This window comes from Neophocaena asiaeorientalis, unplaced genomic scaffold (assembly GCF_003031525.2).
Source record: "Neophocaena asiaeorientalis asiaeorientalis breed wild unplaced genomic scaffold, Neophocaena_asiaeorientalis_V1.1 scaffold36, whole genome shotgun sequence".
Classification (NCBI taxonomy): Eukaryota; Metazoa; Chordata; class Mammalia; order Artiodactyla; family Phocoenidae; genus Neophocaena; species Neophocaena asiaeorientalis.
In genome coordinates, this window is record NW_020174149.1 from 2,957,382 (window position 1) to 2,978,334 (window position 20,953).

The 20,953-nt window shown below is 34.7% G+C and overlaps 1 protein-coding gene across 2 annotated transcripts in view; it reads left to right on the top strand.

The window, feature by feature from the left end:
- The window catches only part of PALS2 (protein associated with LIN7 2, MAGUK p55 family member), a 78,591-nt gene that overhangs the window by 23,756 nt on the left and 33,882 nt on the right, over positions 1 to 20,953 (top strand). For both annotated transcript variants that reach the window (XM_024755034.1, XM_024755035.1), the window contains exons 3-5: positions 14,493 to 14,645; positions 18,340 to 18,492; positions 19,519 to 19,746. In XM_024755034.1, coding sequence (XP_024610802.1) covers positions 14,493 to 14,645; positions 18,340 to 18,492; positions 19,519 to 19,746 — 534 coding nt within the window. The remainder of the gene's footprint in view (positions 1 to 14,492; positions 14,646 to 18,339; positions 18,493 to 19,518; positions 19,747 to 20,953) is intronic.

The following is a 20,953-nucleotide window of genomic DNA, read 5'->3' on the forward strand; positions in this document are numbered from 1 at the left end:
TTCTTCAGATGATTCTTGCTTTCAAGAACCTGTGCCATATACCCTGTCTGAGTTTTTCTTTTCTTCCCTTTTATTTCTCTTACAAGACTGGATATAGTTCCCTTTGCTATACAGTAGGACCTTATCGTTTATGTCTCTGACCTTTTCTTCATGTAACCATCTTGTCATTCCTAAAACGTTGATTTCACCCTCTCCTGTGATCATTTTTTAGCCATAGTCTCTTACTTGTCTTCTTCTAAGAGTTCTGAAAAATCATGCTTTTTACAAAGTGTTCTATTAGTAGGAGTGAGTTAATGATGCAGATTCTTCATTTTATTCATCAGTGTAATCATTCTAAGGTCATATGACATAAAAGCTTTGGTTTCTAAGTAGAAACTTATCCACTTGCAGATCACCCAACTAGAATTTTTATTTTAGTCATTTTTGATTGTAGTCTTTCAAAATTTTGTTAGATATTCCTTTAATAATAATATATAGGATATGATTTTCCTTCAGATACAAGCTTCTTGTCACAAATATCAGTCACTATGCTGTGTTGAGATAAAGTAATAGTTTCAGGGTCTGTTGAAATAAGTAAGGGCTGTTTAAGCCTGTTAATGAAATTGCTCGCCCTGAGCTCTTATTGCTACTTTAAAAGTAGTGTTTACTTCTCCCTTGATATCATACTTACTGTTGGTTGTCAGTTTTTATTGCCAGTGTATCTATTACACCCCATCCCCATGTTTATTTAATTTACAGCTTTTAGATGTAGATTTCAAAACTAGATAATATTATGTAAGGCATCTTACAATGCGCTTATTGTTTATAAGGGTTTTAAAAATATACTGTTTCATCTTTGCAACAACTTTATGAATTGAAAACTAAGTTTTAAAAATAGAAAAATTATTTGCCTAGGGTCACTTAGCTAGTAAATGACAAAAATATTTAGGCCAGATCTTGTTTCTTCAAATTCTGTGCTCTTTCTACCACAGCACAAGCTGTGTTTGTGTGTCTGTGTGTGTGTGTGTGTGTGTGTGTATTCTTAAGAATTTCTGTGTGTAAAAAATGATTCACTTTTGTGTCACTGATATTGGCCTTTCAGAAGATTATCTTGTTCACTGTTCTTAACAAGTGAAATGGCTGGATGACTTTTGAGCAGCTGAAGTGCTACTGTAATCTTTTGATGATGAAATTAGGAAGAGAATCACCCAGGTAGTATCCAACATTCAAGCAGCTTCTCAAAAAATAAAAGCAATAATAGTTGGGTATTCCTTAAATTGAAGGCACAGAAATCCCAGGAGGAAGGGAGGACCTTCTTCCAGGAAAGAGAAATAAGTCACAGCAGGCCAACACTCCCAGCACAAGTAGGGAGAAAAATGGATAAATTGCTGAGGAGACAGCGAGCCAAACATTGCTAGACCTGTGGAAAGGCAGGAGCATGTGACTAATAATCATGAGAAAAACGACAGAAGCAGTCTCATAGATGACCCTTTTATTAAAGTTTATAGACAAAGGTTTTTAAATAACATTTTTTTTAAGTGATACCTTGTTTTTGGAGGCTTGAAAAAATAATTATTTATTTGGCTGCACTGGGTCTTAGTTGCTGTGTGTGGGATCTTTAGTTGTGGCATGTGAACTCTTAGTTGTGGCTTGTGGAATCTAGTTCCCTGACCAGGGATCAAACCCCCAGCCCCCTGCATTGGGAACTTGGAGTCTTAGCCACTGGACCACCAGGGAAGTCCCTAAATAGCATATTTTTAATAGAAGAAAAAAGTGGGAAAAAATGAAGACATTTAAAATATTACTAGAAAATAAGAATTAAAAACAATCAAATGGTTATTCAGGGACTCAAAAATACAATATCTGGTTAAGAGCTCATTTGATGGGTTTAATATTGGGTTGGCAAAAAAGTTCATTCGGTTTTAAGTAAAAATAAAAGACACATTTTTCATCTTCACCAGGAATTTTATTGAACAACATATTTGTTAACCGAATGAACTTTTTGGCCAAGCCAGTAGAAGACTAAACACAGCAGAAAAGAAGATTAGTGAATTTGAAGACAGGTCAACAGAAAATATCTAAACCAAAATTCATAGAAAAGTATGTCTGGAAAAGACAATATGTGAGGCATTCTCAAAAAGATCAAATACACATGTAATTAATATCCCAGAAAGAGGGAGAGGGGGAATGGGACAGAAGAAATAGTTCAAGACACGATGGCCGAGAATTTTCAAGCCTAATGAACAACAACATCAACTGATAGATTCAAGAAGGCAAGTGAACCCTCCGTCAGGGAAAATACAAAGCAAAACATTCCTCAGAACATCACAAACTCCTGAAAATCAAAGATAAAGCGAAATTTTGTAAAGCAACTGGAGAAGAAAGACACATTAAGGAGAAACACTAATACTAATGGTTAGCAATAAAGCAGGAACTATGGAAGTCATAACAGAGTGGATTGAGATCCTTAAAGTGCTCAAAGAAAAACACTGCCAACCTCAAGTTCCCTTTTCAGGGCTTCCCTGGTGGCGCAGTGGTTGAGAGTCTGCCTGCCAATGCAGGGGACACGGGTTCGTGCCCTGGTCCAGGAAGATCCCACATGCCGCAGAGTGGCTGGGCCTGTGAGCCATGGCCATTGAGCCTGCATGTCCGGAGCCTGTGCTCCACAACGCGAGAGGCCACAACAGTGAAGGCCCGCGTACCACAAAAAAAAAAAAAAAAAATTCAGCAAAAGCAACTTTCAGAAATGAAAGCAAAATGAGGATTTTCTTTTCAGACAAACAAAATCTGAGAAATATTGTCTCTATTTACCCAACAATAAATGCAAAAGGAAGTTCTTCAGGCAGAAAGAACGACAAAATAAAGGGAACATTAGTGAGTAAATATAAAATAATACTGATTTTTAAGGTGAAATAATAGTAGTGTCTTGTGGCATTTATAGCATGTGTATAAATGAAATATGTGCAGATGATAGCCCAAAAGGAAGGACTTAGTGATTCAGACAATTGTCAGATACTCTCATTATTCAGGAAGTGGTAAAAGTAATGTCTTAAGGTTGTATAAAAAGTCAGGGATGCGGGGCTTCCCTGGTGACGCAGTGGTTAAGAATCCACCTGCCAATGCAGGGGACATGGGTTTGAGCCCTGGTCTGGGAAGATCCCGCATGCCACAGAGCAACTAAGCCCACGTGCCACAACTACTGAGCCTGTGTGCCACAACTACTGAAGCCCGTGCACCTGTAGCCTGTGCTCTGCAGCAAGAAGCCGCCACAATGGGAAGCCTGTGCACTGCAACCAAGATTAGCCCCCGCTCGCCGCAATGAGAGAAAGCCCACGTGCAGCAACGAAGACCCAACACAGCCAAAAATAAATTAAAAAAAAAAGTCAGGGATGCATATTGAGATCTCTAGCGTAGCCACCAAAAGTAAAATTATAAGAATGAATAAATTCCACCCAAGCTGTAAGGGAGAGAAAATAGACTTGAATTTACCCTCACTCCAGAAACTAGAAAAGTTAGCACAAAGGTGGAGGAGGGTGACCATCTTCAGACATGGGACAACAGGCAGCACAGGATCGTGATGCCTGAGAGGAAGGAAAGGAGGTGAGCATTATGAAACTGTCTGAGGGTAGTTTCCGTGCTGCAGAGCAGAAAGAAGAAGCACAAACAGCCCAGCAGTCTTAGTAGAGCTTGGCATTTGGGGAGGTGGAGGTGACTGGTATTTGTGTAGCAGAGTATCAGGGAAGAGGAAGCTAAAGAGATTTGCTTAGGGGTGCCCTCAAATCTCTGGCTGAGTGCTGATTGTGCATATGTGAAGCACAGCTCTAGAGTCCAAGGAAAGACCCACTGGAAAGCACAGTAGGCCAAACAATTTCCAGGGCTCAGAAGGGATGGGGAATAGCTTAGTTGGCATTCCCACCACCCTGAGTGGAAAGTCCTCATAACATGCGGGACATTGGGCAGAGCTCACACTCAGTTTGTTATAACAGACCTAGGAAACTAGTACAGATTACAGCAAAATCAAACTAAGAGTTATTCCCCAAATCCATAAATATATGGAATATATATAAATATATGGAATATATTCCATAAATATATGGAAATTAAACGGCATACTTTGAAACAGCCATGGGTCAAAGGAGAAATCACAAAGAAACATAAAAAATATTTTGAGGGCTTCCCTGGTGGCGCAGTGGTTGAGAGTCCGCCTGCCGATGCAGGGGACATGGGTTTGTGCCCCGGATGAAATGAAAATACATGTCAGAACTTGTGGGGTGCAACAAAGCAGCGCTTAGAGGGAAATGCCTACATTAGAAAAGAACAATATTTAAATCAATGATCATGTGTACACCTTGAGCAAATAGAAAAAGAACAAATTAAACTCAAAATAAGCAGAAAGTAGTAAATAATAGTTGAGTGAATATAAAAAAGACAAATAGAAAAAATCAGTATAACTCAGTATATTAATACAATTGGTAAACCTCTAGCTAGACACAAATTATCAGTATCAGAAATGAAGGAGAGGACGTTGCTACAAATCCAACAGACATTGCAAGAATAATAAGAAATAATGTGAACAACTTTATGGCAATAAATATGGTAACTAGATGAAGCTAATTTCTTGACAGATGCAAATGACTAAAACCTAGATAAGAGTAGATAACCTGACTAGCACTATATCTGTTTTTTATAATTGAACATTTGCAGTTTAAAACTTGAAGCTCCACGGGCTTCCCTGGTGGCGCAGTGGTTGAGAATCTGCCTGCCAATACAGGGGACATGGGTTCGAGCCCTGGTCTGGGGAGATCCCACATGCCGTGGAGCAACTAGGCCCATGAGCCACAACTATGGAGCCTGCGCCTCTGGAGCTTGTGCTCCGCAACAAGAGAGGCCGCAACAGTGAGAGGCCTGCACACCGCGATGAAGAGTGGCCCCTGCTGCCCGCAACTAGAGAAAGCCCTCGCACGGGAACGAAGACCCAACACAGCCAAAAATAAATAAATTAATTAATTAATTTAAAAAAAAACCCTGAAGCTCCAGCCTAGACGGCCTCAAAAGAAAATTCTATCAAACATTTAAGGAAGAAATAATATCAATTTTACATGATTTCTTCTAGAAAAAAGAAAGAGAAGGGAACATTTCCAATTTTGTTTTGCTAGTCTTGGTGTTACCCTGATAACAAAACCAGCTAAAAACAGTTCAGTTAAAGAGAATTACAGAATAATATCCCTCATGAACATAGACTTCAAGTTCTTAAGAAAATATTAGCAAATCAAATCTCGCAACATACAAAAAGGATAATACCTCATTACCAAGTGAGTTTTGTCTTAAATATACAAGCTTCTTAACATTTGAAAACCAATAAATGTTTGTCACCATTTTAATGACATGATAAGCAAAATCATTTGATGATGTTCATAGTTGTGGGAAAAGCATTTTACAAAATTGAATATCCATTCCTGCTAAAAACTCAGCAAACTAAGAATAGAAGAAAATTGCCTCAACCTAATGAAGAGCATCTATAAAAACCCTACAGTTAACATCGTAATTCATGGTGGAAGATAATGCTTTCTAAGATCACTTCTGTTCAACTGTTATCACTTCTTTTCGACTTTGTACTGGGAGTCTTTGCTAGAGCAAAAAGGCGAGGAAAAAAAAAAGGCATACGGATTGAAGAGGAAATAATTAACTGTCTTTATTCAAGGATGACATTATCATCTATGCCAAAAATCCTAAGAATCTACCAGAAGGAAGAAAAAAAAAACCTCTAGAGCTAATTAGTGAGTTTAGCAAGGACACAAGATAAAAGATTAATCTATGTAAATCCGTTGTATTTTTATATACTAGCAATGAACAATTGGAAATTGTAATTTACTGAAAAAGAAATAAATTTTTAAAAATATGTGCAAGACCTGTACACTGAAAACTGCAAAACATTGCTGAAATTAAAGGCATACATACATACATACTTACATAAATGAAGGAGTTGGAAGGCTCAATAATCTTAAAATGTTAATTCTCTGGAAACCAAGCTAAAGATTCAGTATAATCCCAGCCAAAATTTCAGACTGACAAGATGATGAAGGACCTAGACCAGACAAACAATTTTGAAAAAGAACAAAATATGATCTCTTCCACAACCTGATTTCAAGGATTACTATTGTCCTACAGTAATGAAGACAATACAGTATCAGCATACAGATCAATGGCACAGAATAGAGTCCAGAAAGAGACTACCACTTACATGGTCAACTGATTTTTGTTAATAGCGCCATGATAATTCAATGAAGAAATGATAGTCTTTTCAATATATGTTCCTGAAACAATTGAATATTCATATGCAAAAAAATGAACATTATCTTTTTCCCCACTCTATATGCAAAAATTAGCTAAAAATAGATCATAGATCTAAATGTAAGAGCTAAGACTAAAAAAATTCTAAAAAGACGCATAAGGGAAAAACTCCTTGTGACTTTGGATTAGAGAAAGTCTTCTTAGATAAGACATAAAGAGCATAAGGCTTAATGAAAAATTTGATTAATTAGATTTCCTCTGCAAAAGACACCATTAAGAAAATGAAAAGGTGAGCTACAGACTGGAAGAAAACATTTGCAGAACATATATCCTAAAAGGGAAGCTGCTCATTTATTGGTAGTAGCAGTGCAAAATGGTACAACTACTTTGGAAGACAGTCTGGCAATTTCTTACAAAGCTAAATATAGTGTTACCATACAATCCAGTGATTGTGCTCCTTGACATTTGCCCAAGTGAGTTGATAATTTGTGTCCATACAGAAACAAACACATGAATGTTTATAGTAGCTTTATTCATAATTGCCAAAACTTGTATGCAACCAAGATGTCCTTCAATAGGTGCATGGATAAACAAAGTGTGGTACATCCATAAAATGGAATATCATTCAGCAATAAGAAGAAATAAGCTATAAAGCCATGAAAAGAGATGGAGTAACCTTAAATGCTTATTGCTAAGTGAAAGAAGCCTGTCTGAAAAGGCTACACATTGTATGATTCCAACTATATGACATTCTGGAAAAAGCAAAAGCTATAGAGACAGTATCAAAAAGGTCAGTAGTTGACAGTTTGGGGAGTATAACGGAGGGATGACTAGGTGGGTCACAGGACATTTTTAGGGCAGTGAAACTATTCTGTATGATACTTTTAAAGTGTATGAGTGACATTATGCATCTGTCAAAACCATTGGAACTACAACATAAAAGTCAAAATCCATGGAAATGTGAACTATAGGCTTTAGTTAATAAGGGTGTATCAATATTGGCTCATTAATTATAACATTTATCACATTAATACGAGATACGAATAAGGGAAACCTGGGGTAGGGGAGCAGATATATGGGAATTCTCTGTATTTTCTGCTGAGTTTTTCTATAAATCTAAAGCCTTATTGGCTACAGTCCATAGTTTACATTAGGGTTCACTCTTTGTGTTGTACATTTGATGGGTTTTGATGCATGTATAATAACATGTAATGTCTTTTTTCTGGTTTTGGTATTAGAGTAATGCTGGCCTTTATAGATTGAGTTAGGAAGTGTTTCCTTTGCCTTCTAGAAGAGACTGTAAAGAAATGGTATAATTTCTTCTTTAAATGTTTGGTAGAATTTACCAGTGAACCCATCTGGACCTGGTGCTTTCCATTTTGGAAGGTTATTAATTATTGATGTAATGTTTTTAACAGATATAGGGCTACTCAGATTATCTGTATCTCCTTTTATGAGTTTTGGTGGATTGTGTTTTTCAAGGAATTGGTCCATTTCATCTAGGTTATCAAATTTATGTGCATGGAATTGTTCATACCATTCCTTTATTATCCAGGACATCAGTAGTGATGGCCTCTTTAATTTCTGATATTAGTAAATTCATGTCTTATCCTTTTTTCTTAGTTAAGCTGGTAAGAAGTTTATCAATTTTATTGATCTTTTCAAAGAACCTGCTTTTGGTTCTTTGATTTCATGTTTTCAGTTTCATTAATTTCTGCTCTAAATTTTATTATTTTATTTAATTTGGATTTAATTTGATCTTCTATCTTGAGTTTCCTAAGCTGAAATTTAGATTATTGATTTTAGATCTTTATTCTTTTCTAAATATGCATTCAGTGCTATAAATTTCCCTTTAAATACTGCATTCACTGCATCCCACAAAATTTCATAAGTTGTATTTTCATTTAGTTCAGATTTTTTCAAAATTTCTCTTGAGATTTCTTCTTTGACTCATGTCTTATTTACAAGTGTGTTGATTTGTCTCCAACAAATGTAGCTGGGATTTTTATTATACTTTTTATAATCTTTATTCTTATAAACTTGTTAAGGTGTGTTTTATAGCCCATACTGTGGTTAATCTTGGTGAATGTTCCATGTGAGATTAAGAAGAATGTGCACTCTGCTGTTGTTGGATGAAGTTGATTGATGGTGCTGTTCAGTTTAACTCTGTCCTTACTGATTTTTCTGCGTGCTGGATCTGTCAGTTGCTGATAGAGGAGTGTTGAGGCCTCCAACTACAATAGTGGATTAATCTGTCTCTCTCTGAAGTTCTATGAAATTTTTCTTCACATATTTAGATGCTCTGTTGTTAGGATCATTTACGTTATAGATTGTTATGCCTTCTTTATTATGTGATGTTTCTCTTTGTTCCTGATAATTTTCCTTGCTCTGAAGACTGCTGTGTCTGAAATTAATATAGCTACTCCAGCTTTCTTTTGATTAATGTTAGCATGGTAAGTCTTCCTCATTATCTTTACTTTTAATCTACCCGTGACTTTATATTTAAAGTGGGTTTTTTGTAGAGAACATGTACTTGAGTCTTATTTTCTTATTGTTTGGTCTTCTATTCATTTTCTGCCATCTCTGTTTTAATTGAGCATTTTATATGACTTCATTTTTTTCTCCTCTTTTAACTTATATCAGTTATATTTTTTAAAGATTTTAGTGGTTTCCCCTTGATTTTGCAGTGCACATTTACAGCTAATCGAAGTCCACTTTCAAATAACACTATATTACTTCACTGTAGTAAAACAATACAGTAGTTACTTGAAGTAACTACCTCATAACAGAGTATTTCCAATCTCTCCGTTAGAGCAGGCTGTCAGTCATTTCATTTATCCATAAGCTGTAATCATCAAATACACTGTTGCTGTTATTTTTGAAGAGTTAATATACTAGATTAATTAAGAATTTTAAAGAAGATTTTATTACTTTCATTTATTTTTTCTCTAATGCTCTTTTCTTTATGAAGATCTGAGTTTTGAACCTATATTCCTCTCTCTGAAGAACCTCTTCTAACATTGTTTTAAGGCAGGTCTACTAGCAACAAATTCCCTCAATTTTTGTTTGTCTGACAAAAAGTATTTCTCTTTCACTTTTGAAGGATAATTTGACTGTTTAGATATAATTCTAGGTTGGTAAGTTTTCTTCTTTCTACACTTCTTTCCTATCTGAATGCCTTTTATTTATTTATTTATTTTTTCTTTGAAACTTTCTTCATTGGTTCTTTTTTATTTATTTTAATTGAAGTATAGTTGATTTACAATTTTGTGTTAATTTCTGCTGTATAGCAAAGAGACTCAGTTGTACATATACATTCTTTTTTATATTATTTGTTTTTTTCTTGACTAGTTGTCCTGGCTAGAAGATTCAGTACAAATGTTCAACAGAATGATGAGAGCAGACATCCCTATCTTGTTCACAATCTTAGGGGAAAAGCATGTGTTAAATATAATATTATTCACTACTAAATATAATAGTAGCTGTAGGTTTATACTTTCTGTTCTAAATTCTGATTTTTTTTGTATATGATTCCATATCAGTACCTACAGAGAACCTTCGTTCTCTGTAAAAGTGGCATAATATTCCATTGCATGAATATAACAAAAATTTTTTAGTCAAACTTCTGATAGATATTTAGGTGACTTTTTCACTTACAAGTCATGCTGTAATATGCAGTCTTGCTACATGTTATTTTGCATATGTATGTATATCTCTAGGATAAATCTTAAAAGAATTGTTGTAATTTTGGTAGATATAGTCGAACTGCTCACTAGTGTGTTCCCACCAGAAAAGAATGTGCGAGAATGCCTGTCTTCTGCCATATTCTCACCAACATGGTATGTTACCAGAATTTTATCCTTGCCAGTCTCATTTTAAAAAAAAGTATTTCAGTGTAGTTTTACTTTGCACTTCTCTTATCGTGAAGGAGGTTGTATATCTTTTCATACGTTTAAGAAGTGTTTGAATTTCCTTCTTTGTGAATTTTTCATATTCTTTTCCCCTTTTTCTTAATGTGTTGCTGATCTTTTTCTTACTGGTTTATAGAAATCCTCCCTCTCTCTGTATGTGTGTGTGTGTGTGTGTGTGTGTGTGTGTGTGTGTGTGTGTGTGTGTATATATATATATGGAAATTAACCTTTGGTGTGCAATATGATTCATAAGTATTTTGACCCTAGTTTGTCATTTGCATTTTGACTTTGCTGATTTTTGACAGGAAATTTTAAATGTTCAATTTTAAATGTTCAATGCCATTTATTTTATTGGGCTTGTTTTTGTTTGTTTAAATTATAGCTTCTGGATTTGGCATCATAGTTATGTCTTTCCCACTCAGTGATTATAAAAACATTCTTTTATATATTCTCTGAATACTATTAAAGCCAAGCTTTTTAAAAAGCCCTTTCTCCTTTTAAAAAGTATAAGATTCCCATTTTTAGTTTTTTGACATCTGTGTGGGTCTCCTAATTCTACAGGTATCTCTAAGAGTGGCTCAGCTCCCTGAATGCCTTGAGACATAGTTTATCTAATCTAAGAATTTGAACTTTTTTTGGTTAACTAGATGACAAGTTCTTTACTCATTAGAGAATTCAGTTTTAATTTAGTTACACTTATTTCATCCATTTTTTTCAACAGAACATATCTCATCCTTTTTTATATCATGTATGCAGAAGCAAAATAAAAATTGAATTCTCCGTTCTCTCTGTCTCATTTCTACTTTCAGCTCAAATTCTTATTTTTTGGTTACTCGTGAACTTCTCTTTATCTTTTTTGTTCAAAAGTCTCTAGAATAAAAGAAGAGGATGTCTCTTGACCACAGTCAATCTTATCTCCTATTTACTTAGCTTTTTCAAGAAATACTTACTGAGCAACTACAATATACTTGGCCATGTTCTAAGAAGACAGAAACAAAATTTATGATACTTTTGTTTTTAAGGGAGAAAGATAAGGTTACTACACATAATCGCAATACCATTATCATTACCAGGTATTTGTCACTTATAGTGCATAACTTTTGTTAAAATTTTTTGTTTGTTTGTTTGCAAGCATAGATGGACTGTGCTTGGGTAAAATACCCAGAAGTTTTGAAAGAACTTTTCTTCTCTGCAGTTCATTTTTCTAAAGTGCAGTGGTGAAGGATTCTCAGAACTGGACATATAAGAGGGCTTAGGCTATATTTGTATCAACTCCAAGTCTACAAAGCCAGTCATGGCATGTTCTTCCAAGCACTTGTGGCAGGTGACATATATTTTTATTGAGTTCTGCTAGCTTTCTAATAATGCTTTTTCTTAAAGGAAGCAAGACCCATTTATTCAGATAGCATGTGATTCATATCTGTTTCTCTGGTCCGTTTTCAGTATTTCCTTTGTCTTTTTTGTTTGGTTAGTTAAATTCAGCTTGGTACTTGCCTCTTGAGAGCTACTAAAGAAATTCTGACTTTAAAAAGTGAATAAAGGTCTCAACTTCTTTCACATTATCCTAGAACTTAAAAAGTTACATATTAACAAATATGGACCTGTATTTGCTTTCTTGGAAAAACTAAAATTGATCTTGATTGAACTCAACTATATCTCAGAAATTAATTTTCTGTATTAATATAATTATAGCTGCAGTTTCACTTAAAAACTTTCTCTTCCTCTGAGAATTTATGTATTGTGTAGTGAGATTTTTTTTCCTACCATAAAACCAGCCTGTACCAGGTTTTTGATGTGCAAAAACCTTCAGGTATATTTGTTTTTATAGCATAATTCTGCCCTCCACTTGACTTCCTCTTTCTCTCTTGCCGTCAGTCTTTCCACATTCCCTCCTGTCCTCTCCGAATTTGGGAGCAATAAGGTAAGTGGACATAGAAAGGAGGGGAAGTGTATTAAGAGTTTTCAAGTCAATGATCGTTTCTGTTCCTTTACTTTTCCCAAAGACTTGAATTTAATCAAAGTCTACCAATATGTAAAGTAACATAGGATATTGTAGAAACTATATTGGCTTAGTACCTGAAAATTTTAAGCCAGTCATTATCTGTTCCCTGGAGAAACAGGTGATCTTTATAGCTCTTTGAGCAAACAGGTGAAGGTTGAAAGGGTGAGTGGTATTCTTGAACCATAAGAGTATAACTTAACACATCTAGACTGGAAGAGCCATGTTAAGAAGCAACAACTCAACTAGCAGTCAATGAGAGCATATATCAGACATTTAAATGAGTGAGAGTAATGCATAATGTTTTAGATTAAATAATTAACTGCAAGATGATGATAGAGTAGCTGGCTGTATAGTGATAAAAGTCGAATAAGCTTTAGTATGTAAGAGCTCAAGCCTTGATGTTGGACTACCTGACTTAGCCACTTACTAGTAGTGTGAACTCAAGCAATCACTGTATCTCATTTTGCATCATCAGTGTCTGTGTCTATAAGGTGAAGATGATAATAACACACCTACCTTTGCTGAGTACACACACACAATCTCGTAATGTGCTGAGAATATAGTTCCTGGCACAAAACAAAAGCCCTCAGTAAATGTTAAAGTACTTTTCTTCCTAATTTTAAAGATTTCTTATGCTACCATAAGAGTATTAAAAGTATTTGCAAGGTTAACAATGCTACATTAGATTTATTAACAACGAATATTTGTATTAAAACAATTAGCAATTCTAGCTTGTTTTATAAGAGTTAAGTATTTGTGTACATTACTTTTTTTCCCAATGGTGATAATTGTTCCGTGATACATGTTGAATGTCTTCATCATCCTGTCTTTATTAGGCTTGTATTACACTTTAAGAAAATTATAAATTTACCTATTCTCACTCTTTGTGGCATTCTCTAGTCTTCTTAATTTTTTTCTTATCTAAATCTAATAGAAACTCATTCCTCTGTTTAAATTATATTTGGTCTTTTGACATTTTTCTTTGTTTTATAACAGTTACAATTTCTTCTGTATCAGTTTATTTCATATGACTTAAAATTTCTTCTTCAGAGGTGTTTCTTTAAAATGTTGCTAATGTATAGCCCCTCTCTTCTACTTAAACTTATTTCAGTCTTGTGAATTACCTGGAAAAATACATTTAAATGTAAAAATGCATTTTTAAAATTAGAAAGTGTATCATTTAGAAGATGACATACAAAAACCAAGATTGTTAGCTCATTAACAATTTTATATTGATACATGTGAAATGATACTTTTGTTTAAATAAACTATAAATTAAAAAAATTAGAAGATGTGTTAGAACTCTGAAGGATCTACTCCGTATGGTAGAAATAACATCTAAAGGATTATAGGGATAAGTTAAAGTTTGATACTGTTGCCGCTTGAAATTTGGATTTTTCGTCACTTACAGAATTGAATCTTAAAATGTTAAGTGTGAGATTTGTCATCTTGCATGTTTTCATTTATAAACTAAATCTTTATAGTTATGCTCTACCTGTTCTTCAAAATCGGACAGCAACCATTTATCAGAAAAACAACACTTAAAAGATAGAGACTGCTTAGTGTTCATTCTAAGTTTGAATTTAAAACTCTGCTTTACTCCCACTATTAAAGGATTTAGTTAGGAGTACGTATTTCCTGTGACAGTATGATTCATGGTTCATTTTCTGTGGAAAATGTTGTGAGATTAAAAAAAACAGATCAGCTTAAGATATGGAGACATAAGGGGATCATTCCCCTAATGAGATCATATGGTTCTTCAAGGCTCAGTTCAAGACTTGCCTTCCCTGAATTGCCTTTTTCTGCTGAATTTTCAAAATTGGAAAATGGTAGCTTTAGCATTATCATTTGGGGTTCTCAAAATGATTTTCATTATTTTTTAATGATAATCCATATAACGATTACATTCCTATTTTTTATTTTTATGCTTAATCATTTAATAAAGCATAAACAGTATCATTTAGAGTTTGAGTCTAGACTAGAAAGTCATTAGGAAATTCTGTCAGGTAGGAAATTTAATACATTTTTAAAATTATCATTGGCCTATTCAGTTTTTTCATGGTTTAGTTATAAAAATGAGTTTTCCATTACTTTTAGGGTAGGAATAGAGGCCAAGATTTATTATATTGCATGATAACATTTACTCTGAAATCTATATATTACCTCTCATTGAAAGATTTGGTTGCAATGAATCAAACTTTCAAGTAATATCTTTTAAAACTTTCTTTATAAAAAGGAAACAAATCAAGAAGAAAACCGCGGTCTGGAGCAAAACAGTGTGTGTTATTAATATACTGTTGTCTTTTCAGGCTCACGAGAGGCTAGAAGATTCAAAACTAGAAGCTGTCAGTGATAATAACTTGGAATTAGTCAACGAAATTCTTGAAGATATCACTCCTCTAATAAATGTGGATGAAAATGTGGCAGAACTGGTTGGTATACTCAAGGAGCCTCACTTCCAGGTAAACTTTCCCTATTGCTCTTCTTTCCAAGTCCCCTATATTCCCCAGATATTCTCCTTTATAGTTAAGTTTCAGTTTAAGATGATGTTTTTTTTAAAGATTATTTAGGGCCATATTTTGCAAATGCCAGCTTAGATATTTTAATATCCCATTCTGCTGGGACTACATAAACAGACACACATACTATACAGATGTATAGGGTCTGTCACAGAAATACATCAGAATGGATTTTTCTTTGTGTAATTAAAAAAAAACAACAACAACAACCCTGCTTCACCATCACACCACATGCTGGGGACGTTTTTCTCCCTGTGATAGTGCATTTTTCTTCCTCACTACCACTGTTTCCCAGCCCTCCTTGTGACCAGCTGTATACATTTTCAGTATTGCTTCTAAGACTGGAGTGCAGTTGATGGCCCTGGAACAAAAGAGAGCTGTATGATGATAGAAACTATGACATAGCATACTTTCCATAGGTAAAAAAAAATAATAATAAATGCAATTTAAGCATTTGTCCATGTTTACCAGTTTACCAAAGAAGAATCAGTTTCAGAAGAAAAGGAGGTCGAGGAGACTTCTTATAAACCTGTAATTAAGACAGTGTGGTATTGGGGCAGTATTAGAAAAATAGAAACCCCAGAAATACATCCACAGACAAATGGCAACTTGATTTATGACCGAGATAGTACATTTTAGTGGAGAAAGAATGGACTGTTCAATAAATGGTCCTGGGATAAAGTGTCACCTGCTTGCCATTGCAAATCTTAGCATTAAAAATCAAATGGCAACACCCCTTTGCTTTTTCTCAGAGACTTTCTGTGACTCTCTAACAATGTTACTGCAAAAATTATGTACATTTATAGTGAGGTGGTTCCTACGTAAATCTGTATCTTAGGTACAAAAAATACAAACACATGTCAAAGACACCTTTGTGAAGAGGCCAGTTAGTTGAGGCCTTATAAGGCATACTAAGTTATTTGGACTTTATCCTGAGGACATTGGGAAGCTTTGGCTCGGGATTGCGGGGGTGGGTGGGTGGTGGTGGTTATTAAACAGGGAGAGGTCAGATTGTGGAGCCAGATGGTTTTGTACCAAGGCAAGAAGTTGTGACAGCAGTGCAGATAGTGGGAAATGTGAGGATTTTCAAGTTCTAAGCAGCAAAATCAATAGGGCTTAGTGAGTGGTTACATGTGACAGCTGCAGAAGAGAAATGTGGGAAGTTGATAAGGACAGGATTTCTGACAGACTATTGATGGCATCCACTCTAGGAGAACTGTTTTGGACATGTTAATGTTAAGGTAACAGGCCATATTAAGTTTGCAATACCTTAGAAGCATCTGGTAGAGCTTTTCAAGCACGCTATATTTTTTATATAAGTATTTAAAATTTAATGCATAAATTTATATAAAGTTTAATAAATACATAAAATTATGAAATGGCAACAAGTAAAAATTAAGACATTGCATTTTTACTACCCAATCCACTACTGTACTACCATAGTGCATATTCCTCCATATTTTTTCTAGGCATAAATGTACATACATATTTTTTCCTTTACTGATTGCAATCATTTTGCACAAGCTATTTTGTAACTTACCCTTTTTTTCAGTTGTTGATTTCCACTTTTTCATTTCAGTGGACCTCTGTCTCATTTAGTACACATTCTGTATTCACACATCTCCATTTCCCCCAAAATATTCTTTATAGCTGCTTTGTGCATATGAGTTTTCAACCTAGGTCCATGTGAGGCATCTGGGTGGACCATCCCTTTTTCCCTTGATTATGATGTTGACCCATGGAAGAGACCAGGCCATTTTCCTGCAGAATCCACTCCCTGGATTTAGCTGGTTGCTTTCCTGCTGTGTTGTTTATTTATCCCTTCTATTTCTTATAAACAGAAGTTTTACCTAAAAGATGATTCAAATTAATTATTTGGAACTAGAATGCATCTTAAGTAAGGTGATACAACATAAATTAATCTACATCAGACAACGTATAATACCTGGTTGGTCCATCACTCTTGTTGCTGAGATTAGTCCTTGATTAAGAGCAATGACAGCCTGATCCTACCCTTGAAAGCCTTTCCACTAGGAAGTAATCTAGTATGTTATTATTCTAGCATTATACAAATGCTGTTTCCTTTCAACCATTTACCTACTGACAAACATAAATTAATAATCCTTGCCTGAATCAATATTTTCATTAGAGGTTGCAACATGACATTTTTCAAATTCTCTCATTCTACATTTATTAGCTGGTGTTCTTATATAAAGTAGAGCTTTTCCTCATCAACTGAGCTGTTTTAGTTAACCTATAATGCATTTCCTACTGAAAAGTTAGGGAAATGCTAGATTCTTTTCTTTACCAACTTTCAAAGTAAAGAATTGTTGAAAATAGCAATCTCAAATGGTAACAAAGGAGGTTTTTTTCAGTCCTGTTTTTTAAATAGCATTGTGGACTTATGGAGTTTTCATTAATTCAGTATGTTTCAATCCTCTACAATCCTTAGTTTTGTTTTGATTTGTCAAATTATCATGACTTTGGCCAGTTGTGGGCAGATTTTTAGTATATGAATCTGAAGCTCATGAGAGTTCTGGACCAAAGGAGTTCTCAGTGTATAAGCAGTGGTTCAAGTCACAGGAGTAGATAATATTGCCTAAGAAGAGTATATACGGTAAAAACTAAGCAGCCCAGATTAGTGATTTGAGTAACTTCCAGCATGTATAGGAATAGTACTTATATATGGATTTGTGAATATTTTTCTTCAGTCTCTTATACTATTTTCATGAAATGACCAAAAATTACCAATTAAGCCCGTATACTGATTGCTTCTGTTCTGAACCTGTTGACATTTTCCCCCTTTTATTTTTATCTTTTTTTTGTTTGAATTTGCACTCCCACCATTCAAAAAATTTTTTTTAATTTAGGTTTAAGCTGAGTATACACAATTACAGTATAAATAAAATATAACCCCCCAAATTATAAGAAATTCCTAGAAAGCTAGAGCAAAGTCATCCATGAAGATAGCACATATACAGTAAATGTAGGAGGTAAAAGTGTACTATATTCAGGACCATTACTGGCTCTTTTTTCCCCCAAAAAATGTAAATTTTATACCTTTATTAGTAATATGAAATTTCTTATCACTGATATAAGATGCTAATTTTTATTCACTGGATATCTTTTTAAGATATCCAGACATTTTGTACATGTGAAAAATACGTGGTGTTGCTAACAACAGGCTTAGGATAAAACTTACGGTCCTTGCCATTTGAATTTGTATGATAGCTAACAAATAGGAATTGATAAATATTGAGTGATGGTGATGACAGTGGTGGCAATGAAATTCATTGCCTCTATTGCATCACACTTGGACATCTAGGTTCAGTTTCCATTAAACATAAGGCTTTAAAAAAAAGTCACAGAACTATCAGTCTCTAAAAAAGTCACAAAACTGTCAGTCTCTTCAGATCTTTTAAAACAAGGAATGCAGTATTGTTTGATAATAAGTAAAATGATACATGCTTATATGTCATAAAAAGATCCTGTATATACTTGATTTAACTCATATTTGGGAATTTAATAATTGTGCCTTGGAAATTTTTAGTACTCTACTGGGATAATGAACTAAGTTATTTTTAATAACTTATTCCATCTGTAATTAATAACCACAGGCTGTTTTGAATCCTTCTAGTCACTCTTGGAGGCCCATGATATTGTGGCATCAAAGTGTTATGAGTCACCTCCATCAAGCCCAGAAATGAATAATTCTTCTATGAATAATCAGTTATTACCAGTAGATGCCATTCGTATTCTTGGTATTCACAAAAGAGCTGGGGAACCACTGGTGAGTTGATAAGTCAGTGCCCTCTTAAATCTGACATACTTGTGGCTGAGTCGCGTCTCTATCTCATTTTTTTTCTCTTTCATAATTTGTATCATTATAAAAACTTCATTCATGTTTGTTTTATCAGTCTTTTTTGGCCTGTGTATAAAATACACAGCTGATGCTCTCTCAACTTGATTTAGCATGCAAAATTAAACCAAAATTAAAAGTTAAACTGAAATAGAGGCGAGAAGAAGTTTGCCGACGAGTAGCAAAAATTTCAAAAGATAACTATTTTTTTCCTATACCCTTTGAAGAAATAAACTCAGGTTGCTTGCTAATTATAGTATCAAAACACAGAAGAAGGTTGTTATGAAAAATTGAAGTGACTATACTATACTCCAATAAAAATTAATTAACAAAAATTGAAAACATTGGTAGGACTCTGTAAGTAATGAAGTTTACAATTTCCTGTTGACATGCTTATTTCTGGGCTCTGACTATAAGAACAGTGAAGTGGAAAAATGAGAAAAGCTGGGAACAAGGCCATCAGAATGCACAAATATGTTTTCTTGCTCCTTCAAGCTTCCTTTCATCCTGTGGAATGCAAGCTAAGATACGTTTCATTTTCAGTTACCCTTACCATGGAAGTCCTTTTTTAAGGGATGGTATGTCAGCGGTCCCCAACCGCTGGGGCACCAGGGACCGGTTTTGTGGAAGACAGTGTTTCCATGGGGTTGGGGGGGATGGTTCAGGCGGTAATGGGAGCGATGGGGAGCGGCAGATGAAACTTTGCTCCCTCACCCGCCACTCACCTCCTGCTGAGCGGCCTGGTTCCTAACAGGCCACGGACCCCTGGTATATGTTATCACAGTTGCACATGGTTTAATGAGATTAGAGTATTGAGTCAGGAGAGAACGTGGGAAAAGTAGGAATGATTCACTTACCTACTTTTGGAATTATTTTCTTATACATACATGTTCATGACTATTTAAGATTTCTTCCTAACAACCTAAAATCAATAATTCCATTCCTTGTTTCCTTTAGGGTGTAACATTTAGGGTTGAAAATAATGATCTGGTAATTGCCCGAATCCTTCACGGAGGGATGATAGATCGACAGGGTCTGCTTCATGTGGGAGATATCATTAAAGAAGTCAATGGCCATGAGGTTGGAAACAACCCAAAGGAATTACAAGAATTACTGAAAAATATTAGTGGAAGTGTCACCCTGAAAATTTTACCAAGCTATAGAGATACCATTATTCCTCAACAGGTTAGTAATAAAGTTCTTGGTAATATTAAGAATGCTTTTATTTCTTTAATCACACTGTTGGGTAGAGCCACCAGTTGCTACTTTTTTGCTAAAGAGAAGAGAAGAGAAAAAACTATCTGGTTTAATTGTTCTGAAGTGCCTTATTTCGTCATGGGTGAATTTTTGGATTTTTAAACAATATCATCTTACTATTCAAAAGGAATTAGGAAAGAAATCTCTTTGTGAACACCATGAACCCTAACATTTCAGTAACCTACAGCTAGGTATGAGAAAAACCATAAACCCTTTTAGTCATTAATCTAGCAAATGTTTTTGACACCTGTTATGTTCCAGGCTGTGTGAGAAAATAAGCATGTAGTCCTGATCACTTCTAGCTTAGTGTTCCTCTGATGGGCTAAATAGAGAATGAGGCCATAGAGAGAGGATAGGTCCAGAATGAAAAGAATCTTGAACACCTGATTTGTACGCATTTGGTCTACATTTTGTAACTAATTTTTAGGTAAAATAGATTATTAAGCAGAGGAATGTTTTAATGACAGTGATCATCTAACCTCATTATGTTGAGTGAATTTCAGAAAGGAGAGAGATGAGATCATGTAGTCAGGAAGCAGATTTTTGAAGGTGTGGGGTAATTTGTGAAAGGCAACTGTAATGGAAGGCTGTGACGACTGCTTTGGCTCAGATACCTGTGCCACTGCTTACTAGATTATTCTCTCTGTGCTTTTGTTTTCTAATCTATATAGTTGGGATATTTCTTTTCTTAAAAGACTGTTGTAAGGATCAAATGAGTTAATTCACATTAAGGTCTCACAGCAGCACCTGGCACATCCTGAGTGCTCAGCAAGTAGTTGCTGCTATTGTTGTGATGGTGGTGATGAGGTGGTGGTGTTGTGATTGTAAAGAAGTGGTAAAGAAGGAAAAAGTAATAAAGTAATGGCAAAGGAACAGTTGACAATTATGGTAAGCATGTTGGAACTGAGGAGAGAGAGGGTTGTTGAATCTAGTTACTGAAGACATAGGAAATATCTATCAGTGTTTTAGATGCCTTTAATTATTCAGGTTTATTCCATAAATTTATTGTTTCATGTGTGAATAAAATTATAGGTCTTTTACGTAAGATACTGCCGGTATATTTTATTTTAATATTGATAATATAATTTAAAAGACTAGTGTTTATATTTACATACAATTCTTTGAAATAATGTGT